Here is a 24879-nt window from a genome sequence, read left to right as displayed (position 1 = left end):
AAAAACACCAAATCAAAGACATAAAGCAATAAGACAATGTGATTCGAAAAACTAGTCCTTTAGACAGTCGGATGTCTCAAAATCCATTTGGTCATCTTTGTTGCTGTCGGATTCATCATCAGCATCATATCCATATCCTTTGTCGTCATGACCGTTCTCTTGGATCATGTTTGCCTCCGGGTTCTTGTTCTTGATACTCTCTTGATAGAGTTCGCACAAGTGTTTTGGAGTTCTGCAATTCTTGGCCCAATGATTGTCCACCCCGCATCTGTGGCATAAAGACTTGGTCGTGTGAGATGGTTTGGATATGCCACCTCGTCCACAGCCATAACTCCCTCGGCCCCGACCGTAATTGGAACCACGACCACAGTTATTGTGGTTTCCTCTTCGGCCGGTTGAGTAGTTATCTCGACCGTTATGGTTGTCACGCCTACGCCCCCTGTACCCACCACGGCCATGACCGTATGGTTTCCTGTTGTCTTGGGCGTAGTAGGTTTCTTTGGGATCTCTCTTTTCAACATCATGGGCTTCGGGTAATGGTGCTGTCCCGGCCGGTCTAGCTCCACTGTTCTTCATGAGAAGCTCATTATTTGCCTCGGCCAAGAGTAGACATGAGATCAGATCAGTATATGTGGCAAAACCTTTTGTTCTGTATTGCTGCTGCAACACAGAATTCGACTGATTGAAAGTCGTATAGGTCTTTTCAAGCATCATAACATCAGACACTTCTTCACCACACAGCCTTAGTATTGAGACGATTTTGAACAAGGCTGAGTTATACTCGTCCACGGACTTAAAATCCATGAATCTGAGGTGCATCCAGTCGTGCCTTGCCTTTGGAAGCAACACAATCTTTTGGTGATCATATCTGTGCTTTAAAGCATTCCAAAGATCCAATGAATTCTCAATCGTCATGTACTGATCCTTAAGACCTTCTATGAGATGATGGCGCATATAACATATGGCCATGTATCTATTCTTTTCATTCTCATTACTGTCCTCAGTGATGGTCTCACCGAGTCCCTTGGACTTTAGACTAATCCTTGTGTCTAGCGCCCACTGCAAGTAATTGTCTCCGGAGAGATTAAGGACTGCATAGTCTCTGTTTGCTATTTTCGACATCTGATCCACATTATCATGCAAGACATTAGATTCATAATGGGATCACGTGGCCGCAGGATACAAGCAAGCTCGGCCACAACACGTCTTATGCATTTATGATATCAAACAATACTAATCGACCATGGTGCTATCAGACAAGCCGCACGGCTATGTGAACAATCAATAGGTTCGGTTATGCAATTCTAAATTTACCATGGTGTGATCAATCCTAAAATTCAATTCTACATGTACCAGGAAGATTAATGCCACACAGCCATATGAATTTTAATGCAATCAGATTCGAGATTATATCTTTTCTATATGCTGGCCGATCTTGTTTTAAACAGTCACGAATGCAATTTCATGTTCGGTTTCATGCAAGACGTTTTAAACATTCTTATGATTCCTAGGGTTTCAATCTTTTAAAGTTCTATCAACTTATGTTTAAGGTTTCAAGGCCTTAAGTATTTGTATGTTCAGACAGATTGATTCAAGCAATCTAAACAATCCTAAACCTCAAATCAAATCGGAAATCAAAACAATCAAGATCAATCTTAAAATCGGCTACATGTTTCTTTTAGGGTTTAGGGTTTTCGATTCCTTGATTAGGGTTTGTCAATTTCAGATTCAATCAATCAACATTCAACCAGGTTCTAATTGGAATCGATTTTCTGTTTCTAGTTCTAAGACTTGTCGATTTTAATCTCATGGTTTCTTTTAGGGTTTCATCGAGACATTGCTTCCATAATAATGGAATTAGGGTTCTTACTGTTCTAGGTTCTTAGATTGTGTTTATACCTCTGTTTCGTAGGGGATTTAGAACTGGACCACCTGAGAATGGATGGAACTTCGAGCTGAGATGATCGGACGTCTGCTCCCTCCTATCGGGTCGCGGATGGAGTCGATCGCGGCTGGAGGCGTCTCGGCTGTGAGCTGATCGGGGGTCGGATCGTCTCGGGTCAGTCGCGGGGTTCGGGTTTGATCGCGAGCTGGTTTGCGGTTCTTCTCGGTCTGGAACGTGATCTGAGAAGCTAGGATGGATCTCCTGGATTCTTGATGAACTAAGGACAAGTTTTAGGTTTGGGGTTTTGGTTTTGGATCGCCGGCTTAGACTTTTTGGGTTTCGGTTTTGGTCTCAGGGTTCAGAGGCTATCGTGCTGATAACGTGTTGTGAACAAGAGATGAAATCATGTTCTGTTATTATTCTTTCTCAATCAAAGTGTTCCCTTATATAGGAGATACAAGAATCAGATAAAAGAAAAGTATACAAATCATTATCCTAAAAGGAAAAGGAAAATCTCCTAAAGATAAACATGGATAGATAAATGGAAACATCCCAAGACATGGGACGGCCGACTCTCTCTCCCCTTTGGGCCGCCGACTCTCTCTCTATGGGCCTCGGTCTTGGCCTTTGGCTTGTAGCAATCCACATTGTTCATAACAGGAATGGAATTGTGATCAAATCGACTACTTTTTCCATAAAGATTTTTGATATTTTTACTCTATCAAAAAGGGAAATGCAAGTGAATATATGCGGAGATTACCGTCAATTAAAAAATTTGGCTAATCAGAGAGTATTAATTTACTATGTTATCATATCTTTCCCCCCGACAATGATTTAACCGGGCCATAAATGTGGGCTTCAATTTGAAATGACCCATCTGAAACTCACATCTCCTCCTTAACCTAATGTTCATTGCTAAAAATAGTCATCACTTCATCGTCGATTTGACTCTTTGCAAATCGACCTTTTTCTGTTGTTACCACCCGCCACTCTAAATCCTTTGATTATATTTTTTACACTTTTCTTCATGAGACATTTTTATTTCACCTTTTTTTTTGTTTCACATACCTTTGTTTCTCCTCCTATATAAATCCATTCGTCTAGTCTTGTATCAAAGTAAACTCTTCAACCTCCACCAAAGAAGATAAAGCTATGGCTATTATTGATGAGAAGATACATACTCATCTTTGTAACCAAATATTCTATGGTTTCGTCTAATACGATGAATGAAAGAGTGTCCACATCAGTTTTTTTATTTATTTCACCAATAATAATAATGACGATTCATATCAATCGGTATGTCATCCCTTGATATCCCTTAAGCCCAATAAATCATCAATTCATAGCGGCTGTAATTGGTAACTAATTAAGTAGAGTAAAACACATAGAATAAAGTGGAGTATTACTAGAAGGGAAAGAAAAATAAATAAATTAGAATAAAAAAAAAATTATGCAGGTTTTTTATAATGAAAATAGAGTAAATGTTTGTCACACACTAAAAACAAACAACTACAGTGTGAGTAGAACACTTTTTTCATTTCTTATGTGATTGGCGAAAAAAAGTTTTTATTCTCAAATATTTACTCTAATTTGCTTTATCTGTCACACCCATCATGTTCCGTTTTCAAGTGGTGGACCTATTATTATTATTTGCTTTGTTTATTTGTTTTGTTAACCCAAAAGGTGATTATTAGGATTTACGAATGTAGGTGAAGTTCACTGTGGTAATAAGTCATAGACTCACTCACTCGCAGTGCATGTGGATTAATTTGCTTTGTTGGTTCCAACGGTGACAGCTGCGAAATCCGCTGTTGGGTTAATTTTGTTGTAACTTTCAGTGTGACTCTCTTCCTCTTCATCATATTTGAACCAATTTATCATCATAATTCATTGTCTTCACCATCTCCATCAGCTCTATGTTTGCTCTTGATCTCCCATCAAGATTAATTGCTACTTGCGATTAAAATTGTAATGCACCTTCATGTCAGATAGACTTCATTTTCTCCATCCATTTGACTTATACAAAAAATAAGCTAAAAACACTATATGAATGATATAAAATAATCCATGATGCTTGCTCTGTGGATTGTGTTTACTCTTTATTAAGTTCATATTTCAATTTATAACATGGTGAACTAACAATAAAGTCTTGAATATTTAAAATAAGCAGAATAATTTTTCATTAAATTAAAAAAGTCATTAAACTATAAAATTTAAATATGAAATCATTTTTCATTGAATCTGCGTACGTAATTTTTTAACCGTTGTTCAAGGATGGAGATATGGCTGCCATATTAACTACATTAAGATCGACCTGGTCAAATTTGGGAACCTTCAGCATTCATTCCCGCTGTACATGACCAACGTGTTCCCTTGTAGATCACAAAAACTCTCGTCTTTTAGATTTTACTGTTTCATGCATCATGCATCATTTAAGTGAATGTATAATTAAAATCATGCAAGGGTGGGGAACAAGCTTTCAAAGAACATAATAAAATCAAAAGACAAAGAACATAAATTAAACTATTAATAATGGGGACAGCCTCTGTCATCAAAATTTATAGAATTTTATAGAGAAGCGTGAACTTAAATTTGGACCAATATATATAATTTCTGACTACATCTAACTATATTTTGTGTAAATTAAAATCGCCAGGGCAATCAAGGGCTCTGTCTAATTCATCACTTACTAAGTACATTAAAATCATTTTAATTTCTAACGAACATCAATATATTCGGAACACAAATAATAATGGTAAAGAGTACTTATTTTCATAAGTTTAAATTTGAAGGTAGTTGACAACAAACGAGCTAGCAAGTTGGTTACCACCCACATACCTAATGTACATGGTTTTCTTCTTTTGATTTTATAAATAAGATAGAACTTTTTTTTTTTGATCAACTATAAGATAGAACTTCTAACTTGCCATTATCTTTACTCCTTCATATGTTGAATTACATTTAGAAGTTTTATATGAACATTTCACACACGAAAATATAAAAGACATTGCTCAGGAAGAAACAGACATAAGATATATTGATGCATCGAGTTTCAAGCATATATATAAAACCCAAGAAAGTTAACCTAATTAAAAGACTTAGCCAATCATACACTACCACATCAACAACTTTTAGCTTAAGATCGTTGATGTATTAGTGTTTGATCAGCTACGAGATAACAAGACGAAAAAAAAACAATTCGAAAAAAGAAACATCAAAAGCAGTGTCCGTCTAGAAAGTCCATCATGTTGGTGAGTGTACTTAGTTCAAACGCATCATCATGAACCCAAAGTGAACTCAGATAGTTACTTCCGTGACGATCTTCTTGAATTTCATCGTTGTCGTTAATATTCGATATTTTTGTTTCTTCCATTGTTTCGGTAGGATTTGTGAGATTGATCTGATAAACAATATCACCATTGCTCGGCTTGTTTTTGGGATCTTTGATTCCGAGTTTCTTACTAAGATGCGTGTTCCAGTAATTCTTCACTTGATTGTCTGTCCGACCCGGCACTCTTTTAGCAATCAAAGACCACCTAATCAAACAAGCATATATATCAACTAATATATTAGTTCCCTAGTTTTAATTATATTACAAGAATGGCTTTACGAAAATTTAGATAATGAATACATTTGTTGCCTAGCAAGTTTGGGAATATCATGAATATTTATGATCACAATATTTATGTTTTCTATCAGATATTATTTTAATGAGCACAATCTCATTGATATTGACATATAGTGTTTTATATCTGATATTTTTTTTCTCCCGAAACAGTTAGTTTAATTGAGTAGACACGACAAAAAAAATTGAGTAGACAACCATAAATTGAAGTAAAAATAATTGGCGAAGTTATATACTTCGTCCGTTCCTTAATAATAGATTTTTTAGAAAAAAAGTTTGTCTCATAAAGATGTATTTTTTGTGTTTTCTATGAAAAAATTATAAACTTCAAAAAAATTAATTGACTCTATTGAATTACTATTGGTTAAAAGTTATTGAAAACTGAAAATTACAGAAAACGATACATTTATTATACTAGTTTAATGTGTTTTTTTTAATATGTGTGAAAATAGTAAAAAATCTATCTGGAGTATTACCTATTGCCAAGCAGCTTGTGGAGCCTAATGATAAGATCTTCTTCTTGATCGGTGAAATTGCCCCTTTTCACATTTGGGCTGAGATAGTTCATCCATCTCAATCTACAACTCTTTCCACATCTCTTTAAACCTAATTTGTTCAGACAATTCATGAGGAACTTAATTCATAATAAAAACACAAACAAGTAACCTATAAGTTACCATCAACTATCAGTTTATCAACCATGAACAGTAAATAAAAGATACAGAAACAGTGAAGTTTAACGAGGTACTCAAGTGGAGTTGACTTCTTGATCTAATAGTTTCTACCGATAAACACTTGATATTACTCAAGCTTATACTTTTGGGACTTGCTATCCAAATATATATAGAAACAATATATTAAGAGGTAACCTATAAGATATAGAAGCTTAACTTTAAGCCAATCATAAAAGAAATCTTATGATGTCAACTTTCGCCCCCACCAAACACACAAAAATGTTAAGAGAGAGAGAGAGCGATAGAAAGAGTAAAAGAGAGACCAGTTTTTTTGGCAATACGATTCCAGTGGCCTTTGCCATGAGCTTTGACATAATCCATAAGGATCTTGTCTTCTTCTACGGTCCACAAACCTTTCTTGTACTCATTGTTTCCTTCTTCACCACTACTACTTACGTTCTTTCTCATTTTTTTGCTTCTTTGAAGTTAGACGAGAGAGATCATACACAGAGAGAAATAAAAAGACTATGAGTAGTTATTCGATGGAGTTTATTAAATAGTACTACGAGATCAGAACCTAGTGGAGTATTTATGTAGTATAAATAATGGAGTAGCTCATTAGTAACAACATATACGTATATATAAATATACGAATGACTAGGCTTATTAAATAGTGTATTGATTGTGTCTGGCATGTGATGATAATTGTAAATGATAGTAACGAACCTCTGCGATGCAAGCTGTAATTACTGTTACAAATTAGTGTAATGACTTAATCAAGTTTTTCTACTATAAAACATGGACCGCCTAAGATGGTCTTGGGAGACACAAAAATCACGTGTATGTTTAAAAAGATTCGTCTTTGATCTTAGAGCTCTTTCGGCATCGAAGTTTCATGTGTCAGCTACTGTTAATTAAATAGTATATCTTTAAAACTTGGTTAACTGACCAAAAAAACATACCACTATTGTTTTACACTCTACCATAAAAAAAGAACCATGGTTATGAAAATCGTACACTCATAGAACCAAAAAGAGTATTAGGCTACAACAAAAACACGAACTAAACTCAAGGACTGATGGTTCTTGCTGCAACCGATTGTCAAAAAACTTGACACTGAGAACACTTTCTAGCGCTAAATAAATTAAAAAAGGTTTTTATATATTTATGTTAATATTTACATACATATTATTTGTAAATAAATAAACTAATCATAAATTGACATATGTCTTCAAACTATTTCATAGAGTTTTTGAAGTTTCTCAAATGAGATATGTTTCTATCTCTCTCTTATTTTTGTAGAAAAGGTTTTATGACTGAGTATTTTGCTAATATTAGTGCTGGAAATGCTGTGATAAAAAATGAAATGCTAATAGATTAATTTTTATTTTGTACCTTAAGACCAGCGTCCGGGAATCTTGGGTTAGACTATTAAGTGTAATTAATTATAAATATTTCTGTATTATACTCCGTACTAGTACACATGAGAGTTAGGGACTAGGCTAAGATGGTTTGACTCTCTTGGGATTAGTACTATTAACGGAAAAAAAGAAAATAGTTTTGTTGCAAGAAAGAAAGAGAGAATAGAAGCTCCCTCTCTTATCATTTAAATACCTTGATCGTTGTGCCTCAGCAAATTTCATTATGTGAAAATGATGTTTTTCTTATAAAAGAAAAGTAGAGGCAACGACATAGCTGGCACATTTAAAATTCTAGGCATATTATATTATTAACGCTGTGAGTTGAGTCAACAATAAGAGAAGTAAAAGTTTATCTGCAACATTATGTTGTAACAACTATCTGTGTTCTCTACACACAAAAAGAAAACTATCTGTGTTCTCTTTAATTTTTCAAATAGATCTAATAAATACGTCGTAGAAAGTATCTAATAAGTATAAGAGGATTCCTATGAGTTTTGACACTTTACAAAGAACCATGATAGCCTTACAGACGAGAAAATTTGAGAAATGTATTGTAGTTTAGAACAATTTATATGTTCCGAGCAAGAATCATGGTTGCAATTTGGCCCATGAGAAAGGCAAGCCCATTTCCATGTCAAATTTTTTTTTGTCAACATTTCTATGTCAAATATAAAGTTATATTAGGGCCAATTATCAAAGGGTTTAAATTATTTGTTACTGTTCGATGCCTAACTGATATTTTAAAAATGTAAGAGCATCAGCCTCAATGGTACCTTGATGAGTCTCTGAACATTTTAATAATCAAATAAATAAAAGAGAGAGGAGAGAGGGAGAGAAAAAGAAGAGAATAGGAGAGAAGAGTCTCTGGTAGGAGGGACCAAAAATAAAACATGAGAGACTTTTGTAATATGTGTCTTTTTATCATTGGTTTCCTTTTATTTATGTTTATAATTTAATTGTAAAAAAAGTTATATCAATTTATATATATATATATATATATATATATAAAGTACAGTTTATTCTCTTTTTCTTGTGCCATGTCAGCATCCACATAGATAAGTCGAGTTCTCTCGCTTCGACATGTGACATTCTGTTTTTTCTCTTTTGTTTGTTCGATGGTCTTTTTTGTGGGGTTTTAGTGTTTTACTAATGAGCAAGGCCTCACACAATTGATAAGGTGGGCTTCAGTTACACATAACTGAGTCCAATAGGTATTTGGCTTCATCTCCAACACTTGACCGGATAACTGATTTTTGGAGTACCGTCGGAGCTTTAGATTCGTTTAGCCAACCGTCGAGAAATGATTATTTCCAGCGACCTTCTGGTGGAAGCCGGCGTCTTTGTCGAATTGCTTGAAAGTCTTCTCAACAGATATCAAAAATGGCAACGTTACGGAACTTGATTGCATTCAATTATTTTCATTTATACTTTAATTAACTCCATTTCCCACTCCTCACATGGTCTGTCATTCAATACATTATCTCATTTCTTCCATGATCAGAATCTGTAGCTATATATATGTAAGTTTTTTTCCGTAAAATTCATCATTTCATTCTTCTCGATCCTTAATTTGGTTATGTTCCTAATGAGAGTCTTCAACAAACAGGTGTGTGTCTATTGTTTTTCTTCTTTTTTTGTATCAGATATTAAAGATTGTAACTTTTGAGCTCACCTTACTTTGTGTCGTTACTTCTTACTTATATGCAGAGGATCTATATCTACTTTATCGGATTTGGGTTGAATGGAATCACTTAAAATATATGCACAAGTAGAATCTGTGTGGGTTTGAGAGATACGAGATTCTTATTGTTCTATCATGATCAAATCTTCTGTCTTTTTTTTTAATTATAATTTGTAGAAGTTATACATTGTTTTGGCTCTGAAGATTTAGATTTCCGTATTAAAAAAATTCCGGGTACTTAAACAAGGTTATAACGTTTTTTATCATGAAAAGTAAGAAACTTTATTATTGGATTTTTGTACCTTGATTTCATAAGAGTTGTACTTGCTGTGTGAGCTCATGGTGGTATACAATTACAGGTATTTGATCTTTCAGGGGTGAAATCCAGTTAATTTGTACGGTACAGGTTGGCGTGTATGAAGATATTTGCAATGAAAGGAGATGAATGCGCTAGAGAATGTAGACAACGGATGCGGATTGTGGTGAATAATATGAATCGTTAACCTTTAGCAATGTGAATTGGATTTGTTAAGTTAGTGGCAATGGTTTTTTTCAGAGAAAAAAAAGTTAAGTACAGTTGTTTTGAGAAACACCGAGCAAGGCATGATGCTCTTGATTTGAACTACAAAAAAAAAAGGCATGATGCTCTTGATTTGAACTAAAAAAAAAGCATGATGCTCTTGATATACACAACATTGATGCTAAGGAAAAAAGAATAAACTGTTCTTTATATTAATAGATTAATATACAAGAATTTCAAATAATACCAAAATATCTAATGGTTACAAAATAATTTTTTTTTTCAGCTATAAATGATTATAATAAATTATTTTAAATATATAACAAGTTAGTAACAACAAATTGCAATAAGAATCTACTTTCTGATATTTCATGTACAAAATAATTTCTAATAATACCCAAATATCTCATAATTACAAAATAAAACTTTCTTTTCGACTATAAATGATTATAGTTACAGATATAATACATTTAATGTTTAAAAAATCAAATATAAAATTTAATAGAACAAATTAAAAATCATTCACTATTTTATAAAAATTAATCAGTAGCATTTACTCAAAAAATTATAATCAGGTATTTAGATTACGCGGGTTACATGACCATAAAATAAGGAAACATACAAATATATTTAAATAGTAACTAAAAATGCTATTTATGATGTTTAATTTATTACAGTGAATCAATTTTTATCTTAAATTTTCTAAATCAAATTTAAGAAAAACCAGAAAATGATAATACCAATTGATTGAGAAAATAATTGTACACGAATAAGAAATAAACCATAATTTTGTGTTTAAAAAAAATATTTTACTTAATTGATATAACTAAAGTGGCATAAATTTTGAAATAAAAATAAATTACATATTTATGAAGATTGTTTGACGAACAAAATATATATAATAAAGTAAAAAGAATAAGCTAGCGAAATAATATTATTTCCAAATTGGAAAAAACAAGAATATTGCTAAAGAACAAGAATATTGCTTACCCGCCTGTCGGATGGGTTATACCCTAGAGTTAATTAGAGTATTGTTTCCTTAATCCTTGTGATGCTAGGTTGTCGATTCATTTAAAAATTGTTGGTTTCAACTTGGACTATCACGATTTCATTGATAAGCCTCTACTCGAGTTTAATTGTGTTTGGTTTCGTTTCTATACAAACATTCACGTTTAATATTGTTAGGACTGCCCTGTCTTTATTTTGGCTGTTAAAAATCCTTCAAGAATTATCTTCGGCATCTAGGGTTCATAATGTTCTTCGATCTCTGACTAGCTAAATCGACAATGGTGTTTTCATGAGGGTTATGTGAGACTCTGGATCATGATGAATCTTTGGATTGAGCAGCCTTCGTGTAGTTTTGTATATGTATCTTCTCCTCGACACCGTAACAAATGCATATCGTTGCCAATAACGACATTCTAAACTCCTTCAACCCACTCTAAACACGATTTGTTATGCAATGTATCTTGCCTCTCTACAAGTCTGTGGATAGCTATAAAAAGGAAAGCTTTCATCCAATAAACATTATTTAATGTTTTCTTATTTTGATTAGCTTTGCTTTATTTTTCGCGGACGATATAATATTCTTAATAAAAAATACAATTTAAAATAATCACCATTTTCAACATAAAAAAAGAGTAATCACTCTTATAACATACACAAAAAACAATATTTTTTTGGACAAATAAACAATAATCGTAAACAAACAAAATATATTTTTTTCACATATAATCATTTCTCACCTAAAACTTTACTATATTTTTCGCGGACGATATAATATTCTTAATAAAAAATACAATTTAAAATAATCACCATTTTCAACATAAAAAAAGAGTAATCACTCTTATAACATACACAAAAAACAATATTTTTTTGGACAAATAAACAATAATCGTAAACAAACAAAATATGTCTTATCACATATAATCATTTCTCACCTAAAACTTTTTAAAAGACAAAAATCATTATCATACACATCTTTTACAAATGCAAACGTAACACACAAACCACAAATCGTACAAAACTTAATAACCTAGATCAAAATTAAAGTGTATCCTGCCTGTAGGACGGACCGATCCTAGTATTATATACTTTTAAGTTTTTTTATGGGAGACTATGACCAATGTATATGCTCTAATAGATCAGTAGTAGCTCAATAGGCTTAAGAAGTCTTGCAAGTAAACAAAAGGCCTTGAGAGGAAGCAAAGCCGACCCAACAATAAAAGAAGAACGTGTTGTAAGAAAAAAACAAAAGACAAGAGGTAATAAAGCATTTATAATAGCCAAGCAAATGCCAACTTTTCATTTCTCTACAATTTGCAATGGGTATTTTTATATTATTATTATTATAACTATTATTCAGCTGTCAAATTAGAAAATTCCTAAACCATCAATTTAAAACAATAGTCAAAAGATTTAAAAGAAGAAAGATTCTATGTAGTCTCTCACTTTTTTTTTCTCAAAATATTAATAAAAATAAAAACAATGCATATAAATGGCCGTTGGAGATCTCTTTGGCCATGACTCATGGAAAAGTGATTATCTCTTTTGCACGATTCTAGTTACAACTTACAAGGTCCATGCTTTGTGAATGCATTACCAACACACATGTAAAAGTTCCACACAAGTTGTTAGAATATATTTAGATTTAGTTTTTTTTTTAAATGTATAAAGTAAGATCATGTATCTTTGGTCATAGTCTTTTATAATTATACCTGAAAGACCTTTGTTTCTTATAATCATGACTATGGCTACTAGACTTGCATATTTGTGGGGAGGGGGTGGTAATGGCTTAATTTATTTGCATTTCTGTACAAGAAAGTTGAGAAATTTTATAAAACAAATGTTTACAGTAAATAATTACCTTAAATAGTTGAACCAATATTAGCATCAAACAAACAAAATATGCATCCAATAAATGCATTCGGTCTAAATTACCTTTTTTGGTGCTTCAAATGCCTAGTTTTATTATTATGAAAAAGTATAATTTAGGCAAAATATATGGACATAAATGGTTAGATTCATATTATTCGGACTAAAATATTATCATTTATTACTATTATATAAATGTTTGGTCAGAATTTTATCAGAAAAAGGCCAATAAAAATTAGATCCGAAAGCGGAAAACGAAGGGAGACAAAGGAAGGCGCGAATTTCAAGGACCAGAAACCTCTCTACGAACATTGTGCGTGTTCGTTTCATTCTTCCTTCAAAACAAAACATAACTCATTCTTCTTAAAGGTCGTGTCTTTTTGTATTGGTTTGAGTCCGAGTCACGTTCTTCTCTTGATCTACTTGAATTCCCAGATTTCAATTCCACCCATACACTTGGCTTCTTCATCTTCTTCTTCGTCTCCAGCTTCCCGTGACTCCGTAAGATTCCCGTTTGTTCATTGTCGAATTTTGTGTGATCTATCGTTCTATGTTCCTTAATTATGCATAAAGTGAGGATCTTTGATGTTTTTGTTTGGTGATGTGTTCTTCTGACATGTTGTAGGAGCTATAAGGGTCGGGAATGGCGGCTTATGTCTCTGTCGGAAACATCCATGATCTCTTTCTTTCCGGACAGGGTTACAGAGGGCATGACTCATGGAGTTCTGGTTTTACTTTCAGGGCAAATTCATTCAAAGACCTCTCTTGGTATAACTAAAAACTTCAAATCTATGTGCTCATGAAAGATCCAATCTTATTTTCTATAGTCTAGAGCATAGGCCAGTGAAGCATTGGTCTATGCTGCTCCAATTTAAAAAAAAAAAAAAGAATTTACATCTCCAAATTTATTAAAAAAAAAAAATATATATATATATATATATATATATAAATCCTTAATAAATTTGTCTATAGCTCCAAAACCTCTAACTTGTCTAATCTTTTGTGTGCATAGGTCGAGTAGGGTATCTAAGGCACTAAAGGCAGAGAGATGTGGTTGTTACTCTCGTGGTGTTTCCACCTTTAACGAGAGCTCAAAGATTAATACAAGTATCAGGGCAGTATCGTCTTCAACGAAGTACTATGATTTCACTGTGATCGGCAGTGGAGTGGCGGGTCTGCGCTACGCTTTGGAAGTTGCAAAGCAAGGCACTGTTGCAGTGATCACCAAAGACGAGCCTCACGAGAGTAACACTAACTATGCTCAAGGCGGTGTTAGTGCTGTGTTATGCCCTTTGGACTCTGTCGAAAGTCATATGCAGGACACTATGGTCGCTGGTGCTCATCTCTGTGATGAAGAAACCGTCAGAGTAAGTTAACTATTACTTCTGATTATGTATGTATGTATCTATGCATTGTCCTGAATGTCCATTTTTTTCAGGTTGTGTGTACAGAAGGACCTGAGAGGATTCGCGAGCTGATTGCGATGGGAGCATCGTTTGATCATGGCGAGGACGGTAACTTGCATTTGGCGAGAGAAGGTGGTCACTCGCATCATAGGATCGTTCACGCAGCTGATATGACGGGAAGAGAGATTGAGAGAGCTTTACTTGAAGCTGTGCTTAATGATCCAAACATATCTGTCTTCAAACACCATTTTGCAATCGATCTGCTCACTTCTCAGGTTCCATCCACTTCACACACCTTTTGAAGATCTGAATTCCCTTTTGATTCTATTTGGCTTATCAGATCTTTTATATCTAAAGCAGGATGGTTTGGACACAGTTTGTCATGGTGTTGACACTTTGAATATCAAAACAAATGAGGTAATTAAAGATTTTGTCTCTTTAGGTTTGATTAGAGTCTCCTTGTAGCTTAGATTGTAATGTCTAAAAGCTATGTTTTCTTCAGGTAGTACGTTTTATATCGAAGGTGACATTGCTTGCTTCAGGGGGAGCTGGTCATATCTATCCATCAACCACAAATCCTCTTGTAAGATCGTCTTTAGACTCTTTTAGTTACAAAACAACCTTGTGTGTTTATGGGTTTGGGGTTTTCGGTTCAGGTCGGTTCACGTTATTTGGGTTTCGGGCTATTCAGGTTAAGGTGTTTTGAATCTATTTAGAAACCAATCATTTTTTTGATCGGATTCGGGTCGGGTTTCTATTTTTTTATAAAACCCAAAGTGGAACCGAATTATAAATAGTTTGGGTTTAAATTATTTGGCTAATTCTAGTTTTTTTTAATATTTTTTTATAAATTATATTTTTACATATATAAAAAAATAATTTTGAATATTCGGGGGTATCTATTCGGTTTTCGGTTCGGTTTTTTTGGTTCCGGATAATATGCCATGACTAGGTTCACATATAGATTTGTCGAAACTATATGGATTTCAATCATGATGTTTTATTGTATAGGTGGCTACTGGAGATGGCATGGCTATGGCTCATCGAGCTCAAGCTGTGATCTCAAACATGGAGTAAGTAAACCACCTAAAAGAGTTTGAACTAAACTTGTTGACAATGGAACTTATGTTTTGTCTTTTGGTAGATTTGTGCAGTTTCATCCCACTGCTTTAGCCGACGAAGGTCTTCCCATCAAACCACAAACCGCCAGAGAAAACGCCTTCCTCATCACCGAAGCCGTGAGAGGAGACGGCGGCATCCTCTACAACCTAGCAATGGAGCGGTTCATGCCCGTCTACGACGAGCGAGCCGAGCTAGCTCCAAGAGACGTGGTCGCTAGAAGCATCGACGACCAGCTCAAGAAACGGAAAGAGAAGTACGTGTTGCTCGACATAAGCCACAAGCCGAGGGAAAAGATCCTCGCTCATTTCCCCAACATAGCTTCCGAGTGTCTTAAACACGGTCTCGACATCACGCGTCAGCCTATCCCCGTTGTCCCCGCGGCGCATTACATGTGTGGAGGCGTCCGCGCTGGTTTGCAAGGCGAAACCAATGTGATAGGATTGTTTGTGGCGGGTGAAGTGGCGTGTACCGGTCTCCACGGGGCGAACCGGCTCGCTAGCAACTCGCTTCTAGAAGCTCTGGTTTTCGCGAGACGCGCTGTTCAGCCTTCCACCGAGCTCATGAAGTCCACGAGACTTGATTTAACCGCATCGGAGAAGTGGACGAGGCCTGTTGTTGCTACAGCTAGATCGCCAGGAGAGGATGTTATATCAAAGATTCTAGCGTTGACCAGAGAAGTGAGGAGAGAGCTTCAGGGAGTGATGTGGAAGTACGTTGGTATCGTCAGGTCAACCACTAGGCTTAACACTGCTGAGAGGAAGATAGCGGAGCTGGAAGCGAAATGGGAAACGTTCTTGTTTGAACATGGATGGGAGCAGACGGTGGTGGCTCTTGAGGCTTGTGAGATGAGAAACTTGTTCTGCTGCGCTAAGCTTGTTGTGAGCAGTGCGTTGGCGAGACATGAGAGCCGCGGTCTTCATTACACGACGGACTTTCCGTTTGTGGAGGAGAGCAAGCGTATTCCGACGATTATTCTCCCGTCTTCTCCTACAACAGCTAGCTGGAGCTCAAGGCAGCTACAGAACATAAGCAGCACCTCTCTTATATGAAGTTATATTTGAAGCCAATACTTTCTGATTCTTATATTATTATTTTGAAAAATTTTGGGATTCAAAAGAAAAAAATCTCTGATTCCGACAACACTGTTAAACAAATGAAAATAATTATTCATCTGAGATATCAATTATTGTGATAATTCATATCACTTTGGTTTATTGATGATTTTCTGAGCAAAAAGAAACATTAGTGCAATGTAGATTTTCCAAGCAACGAGTAGGATTGAGAACAGTCTTGTGTTCACTGACTCCATAACCTCAGTTTCTTTCTTCAAAGTAAAACCATTTCAGAAGCTTCCATCCTTCTCCTGTGGAAAATACCAAGGTCCAAGCTTTGGTATGGCTTCCATTAAAAGACCAAACATGAACTTAGTCCGTCCTGTTTGGCCTGAGTAAGCTGCATTGAGGCAAATCTATTAATGCCGCTTCACAACTCACTAGTTCCATCTAGAAACCAGCTTAGATCAATAGTCCTGCCTATTCAGCAGCCGCCATGCCGTTTTGCTACAATGAAATTCAAAGGATATTCTCAGGAAACAGTTCTGGCTCGTGCAGTTTGGTGATGCGCCATAATCTCACCAGCACCAACCCCAGTTGTGAAATCACAATAGATGTCCTGTTTGGAGCCAAATCTGCTTATCTGAGAGAAAATGAAACATTTGAGTATAGTTGCAACTGAATCTTGGAGCGAGACTAGGACGAGAAATACAAAACAAAATTTACCCACTTCACGAATCTGAGGAACGAGCATTCTTTCTCTTGTAACACTCCTTTAAGAACCTCTCAGCGTCAACCTTCATTCCAGGCTTAGAGAAAGCAGCGCTTATCCAGTAAACAGTCTGATTACACGGAATATATCCCTTGTCCTCAATCATCTCCTTTAACAACCCTTTTGCCTCTGCCAAGTACATTGCTTTTCTATTCCATTCAACTTCCGGATGAGTGCAAAGTTTGCACAAACCAGTTATCATAGTGCAATAAGTCGAAGTGTTAGGGCTCACTCTTCTCTTACCCATCTCCTTCATCAGCTCTCTCGCCTGTGGCATCTTCCCAACTCTAACAAACTCGCTGATAAGCACGTTATAAGTGCTGGTTCTCGGTACCAACCCATTAGCGATCATCTCACAGTACAGCGTCATGCTTTCTTTCTTATTCCCCATCTTAGCTTGACCAGAGATTAAAGCGTTGTATGTAAAATCATCAGGACGCATGCCTCTGCTCTTCATCTCACTCAGCCATTTCTCCACCTCTTTGATTAGCCCAGCGTCAGAGAGACCTCTTATTATAGTGTTATAGGTTGCAACATTGGGGGATACTCCTGCTTCCAACATAACTGTATATGTCGAAAGAGCTTTTCCTATATGACTGCCAACAAAGTACCCTTGCATAAGGGCATTGAACGTCACGGTATCGGGAACAAAGCCTCTCTCCTTCATATCCTCCATCACCATAGCTGCCTTTTTCGTCATACCTAGTTTGCACAGAGTTGCAATAAGAGTATTGTAGACTTGAATACTGAGGTTAACTCCACAGCTCAGGAGTTTCTCGTGCGTTTTGAATATCACGTCAGCTCTTTTATGCTTTGAAGATGCCTCGAGAAAAATTCGGTATGTCGTGAAGTTAGGATGAATCTCCATAACCATCATTTGATGTAATATGTCAATTGCTCCCTCCATCTCACCCTGTTCACATAGCGTTTCAACAGCAATGTTGCAACTCATCAGACTCGGTTTGATTCTATGACTCTTCATCTTATCCCAGAGCTTGAGGATACCTTCGAGATTCCCTTGCCTTCGTAGTGAACTCATCATTATGTTAAATGTAGCGACATCTGGTTCTATACCCTTCTCTCTCATTCCTTTGTAGGCCCAGTCTGCTCCGACTCTGCCAACCTTTAACAGCCCGTTGATCAAGACATTGTAAGAAACAACATCCCATGGCATCCCTCTCTCTTGCATTTCTTCAGCCCAAGCTAGAGCAGCTTCTTCGTCTCCTCCTTTGAAGAACACATCAATTAAAGAGGTGTAGTTAATACGATCAAGTGTCACTCCTTTAGCTACCATGTCTTTGACTAATCGCTTAACTTCCTTAACCCCACCACTTCTCTTCAAATGATTCACCAGAGCATCAAGTACGTAGTTGTTTTCCTCCAACCCAATGAGCCTCATCTCCTTACTCATTTGAATAGCCACTTCTTGTCCCCCTGCCTTAAACAAGCCATCAATAACTGTACCATAAGTAAAACAGTTCGGCACAATGTTATGATCTTCCATTTTCCTCATAACAGTAACAGCTTCTTCCAACATCCCTCTCTTCACATAGCCATTTATCATACTAGAGTAAGTCACAACATTCGGAAATACACTCTTCTCCAACATCTGCGTTATTACAGACTCAGCACCGCTTAAATCTCCCGCTTTGCACAAACCATCAACCAAAGCCGTATAAGTAACCACACTCGGAACTTGATTATCTCCCAAAAGCAACTCAAACGTTTTCTCACCCTCCCTACGTTCCCCAGCCTTAAACAACCCATCCATCAAAACAGTATACACAACTAAATCTACAGGAACCCCACGCACAACCATCTGACTGTAGAGAGCCAAAGCATCCCCACAACATCCCCCTTTAAACAACGAATCAACAAGAGTAGTATAAGTTACACGGTTCGGATACATACCCATCTCCTCCATTTCCCTCAGTAGCAACCCCGCTTCCACCACTTTCCCGTCTTTACACAACCGGTTAATAATCGAGGTAAAAGTAACAACGTTGGGGTAAAACCCGCTCATAACCATGTCCTTGTAGGCTTCCTCGATGGCGTGGAGGCTATAGTAAGAGCTTATGAGTATAGTGTGAGTGACTAGGTTTAGTTCACCGATCTCGTCGACTAAGGACTTAGCTCTAGCAAAGTTTCCAACTTTACAAAACCCGTTGATCAGAGTGTTGTAGCTAACCGTATCTGGCGATATACCTCTCTTCACCATCTCAGAGAGAAAGACATAAGCCTCGTCAGCCAAACCGTGTTCGCATAAACCTTGAATTACAGTGTTGTAAGTAACAGTATCGACCCTGACTACTCTATTTCTAAGTAAACTAACAGCTAATCTCAATCGACCCGCTTTGCAGAACGAATGAATCAACGAATTGAGGGCAAAGACATCAGGTGGAACACCGAAAGTTATCATCTTGCTGTAGATTAACGATACCTTGTGGTGAGGTACTACACATTTGAAATTGAAATGGTGGAGTAGACTGTTCCAGAGACGCGAATCGGGAGGGAACCCGAAGGTGCACATCGCGGAGAGCGTCCTTGCTGCACCGTAGAGCCTCCCGCATCTCAAGTAGAGACGGAAGAGAGTGTGGAATAGAGAGACGTAAGAGGCTGGGTTGAATCTGCGTGCTGAGATCAAGAGGCTGCTCTCATCGGGTCGTTTGATTGACGAGAAAGAGCGGGACTTCGAGAGAAAGAATCTGTATTTTCCCGTGTGATTGTTCCAAATCTTTATCATCATCAGCAGAAGGATTGGAGTTCATCTAAATCTCCAAAGCTCTCCAGAGACTCCTGCAAAGTCTCATGGCGTCGGCTTGTGACGAGTGACGACGACTCATTGTGTTTCCCCTACCAACTGAGAAAAAGAGTTTCGAACCTCAGACGACGAGAACCAAAACGGCACCATTTAGGAGTCCTAAACCACTCTAAAACCGTTACCAGGCCTTTAGATGGGCCTTTTAATGGGCTTTAATAGTTTCGTACCTTATTAATCAAAATCAAAAATACGATTCTTTAACACTTATCCTAAACACAATCCAGCAATAATACACCGGGAGCCGTCGGATCTCTATAATTTGCCACGTGGCGTACTAGATAGAGACGAATAGAATTTGGGTCAGGTGCGTGAGTGAACTTTCATCTTCATGTACTAAATATATACTCTCTCTTCTTCTTCTTCGTCTTCTCCGAGTAGTGGTTCCACAAAAATATCGACAGGAAGTAGCGAAGTGATAAAATCTCCTTCCTTTGAGCTCGGATCTACTGAGAGAATATGGCGATGCGAAGAGTCATTAGAGCCTCCTGCGTTTCCTCTTCTTCTACTGGTTATCTCGCCAGAAAATTTCATGTACGAACCGTTAGATCTCTTCTTTTTTTGTTGTTCTTTCACGGTTTCTGATGCTATTAAGTGTTATAAGTTGGGCTTGTGCTCAATCGTACATTACTTTGCAGTTTTCTCAGTGTTTTCTGTGCTGGTGAACTTGCTTTGATTTAGGCTCTCTTTTTTTTTTTGTGTTCGTTTGTTGAAGACGGCTCTGTGTATGTCATTAAGGTTTTCAGATCTACGATTTCACTAAAATTGATTAGTTAGCGTTAAAGAACCCGTGTTGTTAGGGATATGAATCAGAGACCCGTGCAGGACTGTAGGAAAAGTACAACTGTCCGGTCCGGTTAGATTAGCCAGTTAGATTTCATTGTAAATGAAAAAAAACTACAAGGTGTCTCTTTCTTGAAATTGATAGACGGCACGATGTTTGAATTTTTTCAATCTTAAGGGTTTGGGCCTCTAACCCATCTTATTAAGGGTTTGGGCTTGGTTAATTTATTAATTGACTGGTCTCTCTTTGATGCTTTAGAGTTTTTATCAGTGTTTTTAAAACCGGACCGAACCGGCGGTCGTACCGGGTTGAACCATGAACCAAAAATAATCTGGGTTGGGTTGATGCTAAAACCCAACTAAAATTGAACCAGTTAAAAACCCCTATCGAACCGTAAAAAACTCGGGAACCGGCAACCCAATGAACCGGCCAAAATCCGGTTTGTATATAAACCAAAAAATTTTGTTAATAAAACAACTAATTTTTCTTCCTTTTAATAAAAAAAAAATTTATTAAAGATTAATAAAGTATCGTCTTTTTTCTTTTGTAGTCTCTACAACCCATAAATTACAAAATTCACAAAGTTTAATATTCACGTCGAGATATTGGTTTTGTCTACTTCTCACTTTGTTTAAATTTTATTTCATGATCACTTGTTTTGAAGACTTTAAATAATTGAAGCATTTAGGTTTGTGAAATTTGTATTTCAAAATATAATTTTTACCTAATGTGTATATAATTTTTTTTTTAAAAACGCGATGAAGAATTAGAGTGATTAGGTCTGCAAATAAAGTTTGAAAGTGTTTTTCATATTAATTTTAGATTTTAATTGTTATTTTTATGTTTTTCTACATATTATGGCTATTTAAACATTTTATATGATATGATCTATTATTTTAAGAATATGCATATTATTTATAAATATTATTAAATTTAGTTTAATCTAATTAAACCCGATCGAACCCGGTTCAGACCCGGTTGAGCCACAATAATCCATGACCCAAAAAATTTCCGGTCCGCTAGCCGGTCCAGTTTTAAAAACACTGGTTTTTATACATTGAGAGAGAATACATGTTACAAGCTTTCTGAACTGGCTGATTTAAACAGGCTTCTTCTGGAGATAGCAAAAAGATTGTTGGAGTTTTCTACAAGGCCAACGAATACGCTTCAAAGAATCCTAACTTCCTTGGCTGCGTCGAGAACGCTTTAGGAATCCGCAACTGGCTTGAATCACAAGGTCATCACTACATCGTCACTGACGACAAAGAAGGTCCAGACTGCGGTAAGTATTCATACAACTATATTATACAAAAACTCCATATTTGGTGTCGCTTATGCTAATTCTTATATGATTGGCAGAGCTCGAGAAGCATATCCCTGACCTTCACGTCCTAATATCCACCCCCTTCCACCCAGCTTACGTCACCGCCGAGAGAATCAAGAAGGCCAAGAACCTTCAGCTTCTCCTCACAGCCGGGATTGGATCCGACCACATCGATCTGCAGGCAGCTGCGGCTGCTGGACTGACCGTGGCTGAAGTCACGGGAAGCAACGTTGTCTCCGTGGCTGAGGACGAGCTCATGAGGATCCTGATCCTCATGCGCAACTTCGTTCCGGGGTACAACCAAGTCGTCAATGGAGAGTGGAACGTGGCTGGGATTGCTTATAGAGCGTACGATCTGGAAGGCAAGACGGTGGGAACGGTAGGAGCTGGTAGAATCGGGAAGCTACTGCTACAGCGGTTGAAGCCGTTTGGGTGCAACTTGTTGTACCATGACAGGCTTCAGATGGGACCGGAGATGGAGAAGGAAACTGGTGCTAAGTATGTTGAGAGTCTTGATGAGATGCTTCCTAAATGCGATGTTGTAGTCGTCAACACTCCTCTCACTGAGAAGACAAGGTAAGTTAAGTACGATGCTTATTAACAACACACGAGTTAGAGTTTGTGCGTTGTGATATGACCGAATGGGTTCTTGTTTACTTGTTTCATGCAGAGGGATGTTCAATAAAGAGATGATAGGGAAAATGAAGAAAGGCGTTTTGATTGTAAACAACGCGAGAGGAGCCATCATGGATAGGCAAGCGGTGGTGGAGGCGGTGGAGAGCGGACACATCGGAGGATACAGCGGAGACGTGTGGGACCCGCAGCCAGCTCCTAAGGATCATCCATGGCGTTACATGCCGAACCAAGCGATGACTCCTCACATCTCCGGCACCACCATTGATGCACAGGTAATATTTCTTAACGAATCATATATGCTATATATAACAATGGTATATTTTTGTACATGTCGTTTGGTCACTAACTCACTACTAATCTACAAGAGTCTTGGGCTTTGAATATATAACAATGGTATATTTTTGCTACTTTGGTCCTAATCAGCTACGATATGCGGCGGGGACAAAAGACATGTTGGAGAAATATTTCAAGGGAGAGGACTTCCCTGCTCAGAACTACATCGTTAAGGATGGTGAGCTTGCTCCTCAATACAGGTAAGCTTGTTTCAACTTTCAGCACTATCAAGTCTTGTCTCCAAAGGGCAAAAGCAGACGGTTAAATTAAATAAATTATCAACGTTTTGTGCTTTGTTCATTTGAAAACGTTGTAGTAAACCGACAAGACATGTATGTAACGTTGCTATTTCGTGACATTTATCTTTGAGTCTATCAATGATTCATATGTTATATTTGATCTTTGAGAGATGAACCGAGATTTGGTGAAACTGGTTTAAGAGCCTAACTAGATTTTGACTCCCGAGTTTATTTTTTTTTCGATGGTTAAAATATTTAGTAAATGTCATATTTCATATTTTTGTCTTTTATTTTATAAAAGATTTAAACTTTTTATCTTTCTTTATCGTGTTTCATTTTAAATGACTATTTATGTTTAAAAAAATAAATTTTATTTTTTTAATAAATTAAGTTAGTATAAGTCTGATAAATTAATTTTATTATGTGGTTAATTTTTTAATAAAAATAATTATATATTTTTAATAAAGATTTATACTTTTCAATGAAAAAATCAATTTTTTTATGAATGTTTAAATTATACTAAGAAAAGAAAAAAAAATAATTAAGAATGGTTGAAAAAAATTATTTGAACTTGGACTCAAAGGCCCAAATGAAAAAAAAATATGAGAATTGGATCTGATTTCTTAATCGGCCCAAATGGTCCAAGAGAGATCTGATGTGGACAGTGGGTTTGATCCGAAAAAATGGTCCAATATAGATGTGTTATTAATATTACCTGATTGCGCTTAATGAAATATGCAATGTTAGTAAAGAAATGGCACGATAAAATAGAAAGGACAATAGGATCATGATTTAATAGTATAGATCGACTGAGTGCCGGTTTAAGTATTTTGGTAATGTAAAACCGGAAAGGAAACCGGGTCGACCCACTTCTGGTTAGGCACACTCACACCGACGCTGATCCAACTAAACCATTACGATAACATTTGTATAATCATGTTGTAGAGCGTGGGTCATCCATGTTTGTACCAATATTTAATTTTCTCGACAACTATATCAATCATTATTATGGGTATTAAAACTAAGATGTATATTGTTTTTCATTTTCTCTTGATTGGAGAAGAGAGTGGGATGGATGATAATCATTCAATCTGTCATTTGTAATTTCTCTGCAAGACATGTTTTGAATCATAACTCAACCGGAATGTTGACATTTTTTTTATTAAAAGATATGCACAATCATTAAACGAACTAAACATATAATAAGTTAAAAGTCTCTAATGATTGAATCAGAAAATGTTGAGTAAAGAAATGCTTTTGATTTTCTCATCATCATTGTGTATTTGATAACTTAGATACAAGACTTTGAAACTTTGCTACATACAAACCTTTTCTTTATCAACTTAAACTTAAGACCACATTATTTTTCACTACTCAAAACCCAAATTCTTCAAGTTGGTTATTATACGGTTCTGACCAGATTTGAATTTAGTTCTTACACAATATTGATTCAATGCTCTTAGATCATCCGCTTTTTTTTTGTCTGTGCACCAAAAAATGTAGACATTTAAAGTCATCGTTATCAACATTCATAAAACAAGGGAAATATTTACAAAACATTGGTAGAAGAAATCATTTATAAGAGATTATACTTAAGTTTAGTAGATTCACAGCGACTAGTCGACAGTTGACGAGGATGTTTTTGGCGCTGGAATGTCATTATCAAAAAAATATAATCATCAAACAAAATGTAACATAATAATCGCTAAAGAA

The 24879-nt window shown here is 36.2% G+C and overlaps 5 protein-coding genes across 8 annotated transcripts; 2 read left to right on the top strand and 3 right to left on the bottom strand.

Moving 5' to 3' along the window:
• Positions 1 to 51: 51 nt before the first annotated feature.
• LOC106315245 lies at positions 52 to 969 on the bottom strand. Its single transcript, XM_013752992.1, has one exon. The coding sequence runs from the start codon at positions 967 to 969 to the stop codon at positions 52 to 54; it is 918 nt and encodes a 305-aa protein (XP_013608446.1).
• Positions 970 to 4900: 3931 nt separating this feature from the next.
• Positions 4901 to 6725, bottom strand: LOC106317056 (transcription factor WER). Its single transcript, XM_013754916.1, has 3 exons — positions 6508 to 6725; positions 5987 to 6116; positions 4901 to 5421 (listed from the first exon to the last, which is right to left on the bottom strand). Exons 1-3 carry the CDS (start codon positions 6650 to 6652, stop codon positions 5100 to 5102), a joined length of 597 nt encoding a protein of 198 aa, XP_013610370.1. The 5' UTR covers positions 6653 to 6725; the 3' UTR covers positions 4901 to 5099.
• A 6175-nt stretch (positions 6726 to 12900) lies between these two features.
• Positions 12901 to 16432, top strand: LOC106318182 (L-aspartate oxidase, chloroplastic). 3 transcript variants are annotated; one of them, XM_013756055.1, is made up of 9 exons: positions 12901 to 12993; positions 13116 to 13181; positions 13306 to 13448; positions 13693 to 14047; positions 14119 to 14361; positions 14444 to 14503; positions 14589 to 14669; positions 15098 to 15159; positions 15231 to 16257. In XM_013756055.1, the coding sequence occupies exons 3-9, from the start codon at positions 13324 to 13326 to the stop codon at positions 16255 to 16257; spliced, it is 1953 nt and encodes a 650-aa protein (XP_013611509.1). In that variant the 5' UTR covers positions 12901 to 12993; positions 13116 to 13181; positions 13306 to 13323. The 3 variants fall into 3 exon arrangements, with proteins under 3 accessions (XP_013611509.1, XP_013611510.1, XP_013611511.1); XM_013756056.1 differs by having other exon boundaries at positions 12901 to 13181; positions 15231 to 16432; XM_013756057.1 differs by having other exon boundaries at positions 12901 to 13181; positions 14447 to 14503.
• An 88-nt stretch (positions 16433 to 16520) lies between these two features.
• On the bottom strand, positions 16521 to 19904 carry LOC106318181 (pentatricopeptide repeat-containing protein At5g14770, mitochondrial). 2 transcript variants are annotated; one of them, XM_013756053.1, is made up of 2 exons: positions 16991 to 19904; positions 16521 to 16903 (listed from the first exon to the last, which is right to left on the bottom strand). In XM_013756053.1, the coding sequence occupies exon 1, from the start codon at positions 19776 to 19778 to the stop codon at positions 16992 to 16994; it is 2787 nt and encodes a 928-aa protein (XP_013611507.1). In that variant the 5' UTR covers positions 19779 to 19904; the 3' UTR covers positions 16521 to 16903; position 16991. The 2 variants fall into 2 exon arrangements, with proteins under 2 accessions (XP_013611507.1, XP_013611508.1); XM_013756054.1 differs by having other exon boundaries at positions 16813 to 16903; positions 16987 to 19904.
• Positions 19905 to 20172: 268 nt separating this feature from the next.
• Positions 20173 to 23347, top strand: LOC106319166 (formate dehydrogenase, mitochondrial). Its single transcript, XM_013757415.1, has 5 exons — positions 20173 to 20384; positions 21742 to 21916; positions 21994 to 22534; positions 22629 to 22866; positions 23018 to 23347. The coding sequence occupies exons 1-5, from the start codon at positions 20310 to 20312 to the stop codon at positions 23129 to 23131; spliced, it is 1143 nt and encodes a 380-aa protein (XP_013612869.1). The 5' UTR covers positions 20173 to 20309; the 3' UTR covers positions 23132 to 23347.
• The last annotated feature ends 1532 nt before the right edge of the window (positions 23348 to 24879 follow it).

Source organism: Brassica oleracea, chromosome C9 (genome assembly GCF_000695525.1).
Source record: "Brassica oleracea var. oleracea cultivar TO1000 chromosome C9, BOL, whole genome shotgun sequence".
Classification (NCBI taxonomy): domain Eukaryota; kingdom Viridiplantae; phylum Streptophyta; class Magnoliopsida; order Brassicales; family Brassicaceae; genus Brassica; species Brassica oleracea.
The sequence above is the reverse complement of the archived record's forward strand: the minus strand, read 5'-3'. Positions and strand labels throughout refer to the sequence as shown.

Excerpts from the sequence above, each read along its gene's own strand:
- LOC106315245 (XM_013752992.1), bottom strand. The coding sequence starts at position 969 with ATGGCCATATGTTATATGCGCCATCATCTCATAGAAGGTCTTAAGGAT.
- LOC106317056 (XM_013754916.1), bottom strand. The coding sequence starts at position 6,652 with ATGAGAAAGAACGTAAGTAGTAGTGGTGAAGAAGGAAACAATGAGTAC. Across the intron at positions 6,117-6,507 it reads TCGTATTGCCAAAAAAACTG|GTTTAAAGAGATGTGGAAAG; the intron begins GTCTCTCTTTTA and ends TGAACAAATTAG. Across the intron at positions 5,422-5,986 it reads CACAAGCTGCTTGGCAATAG|GTGGTCTTTGATTGCTAAAA; the intron begins GTAATACTCCAG and ends TTGTTTGATTAG.
- LOC106318182 (XM_013756056.1), top strand. The coding sequence starts at position 13,324 with ATGGCGGCTTATGTCTCTGTCGGAAACATCCATGATCTCTTTCTTTCC. Across the intron at positions 14,048-14,118 it reads GTGATGAAGAAACCGTCAGA|GTTGTGTGTACAGAAGGACC; the intron begins GTAAGTTAACTA and ends CATTTTTTTCAG. Across the intron at positions 14,670-15,097 it reads CATCAACCACAAATCCTCTT|GTGGCTACTGGAGATGGCAT; the intron begins GTAAGATCGTCT and ends TTTATTGTATAG.
- LOC106318181 (XM_013756053.1), bottom strand. The coding sequence starts at position 19,778 with ATGATGATAAAGATTTGGAACAATCACACGGGAAAATACAGATTCTTT.
- LOC106319166 (XM_013757415.1), top strand. The coding sequence starts at position 20,310 with ATGGCGATGCGAAGAGTCATTAGAGCCTCCTGCGTTTCCTCTTCTTCT. Across the intron at positions 20,385-21,741 it reads ATCTCGCCAGAAAATTTCAT|GCTTCTTCTGGAGATAGCAA; the intron begins GTACGAACCGTT and ends TGATTTAAACAG. Across the intron at positions 21,917-21,993 it reads CAAAGAAGGTCCAGACTGCG|AGCTCGAGAAGCATATCCCT; the intron begins GTAAGTATTCAT and ends TATGATTGGCAG.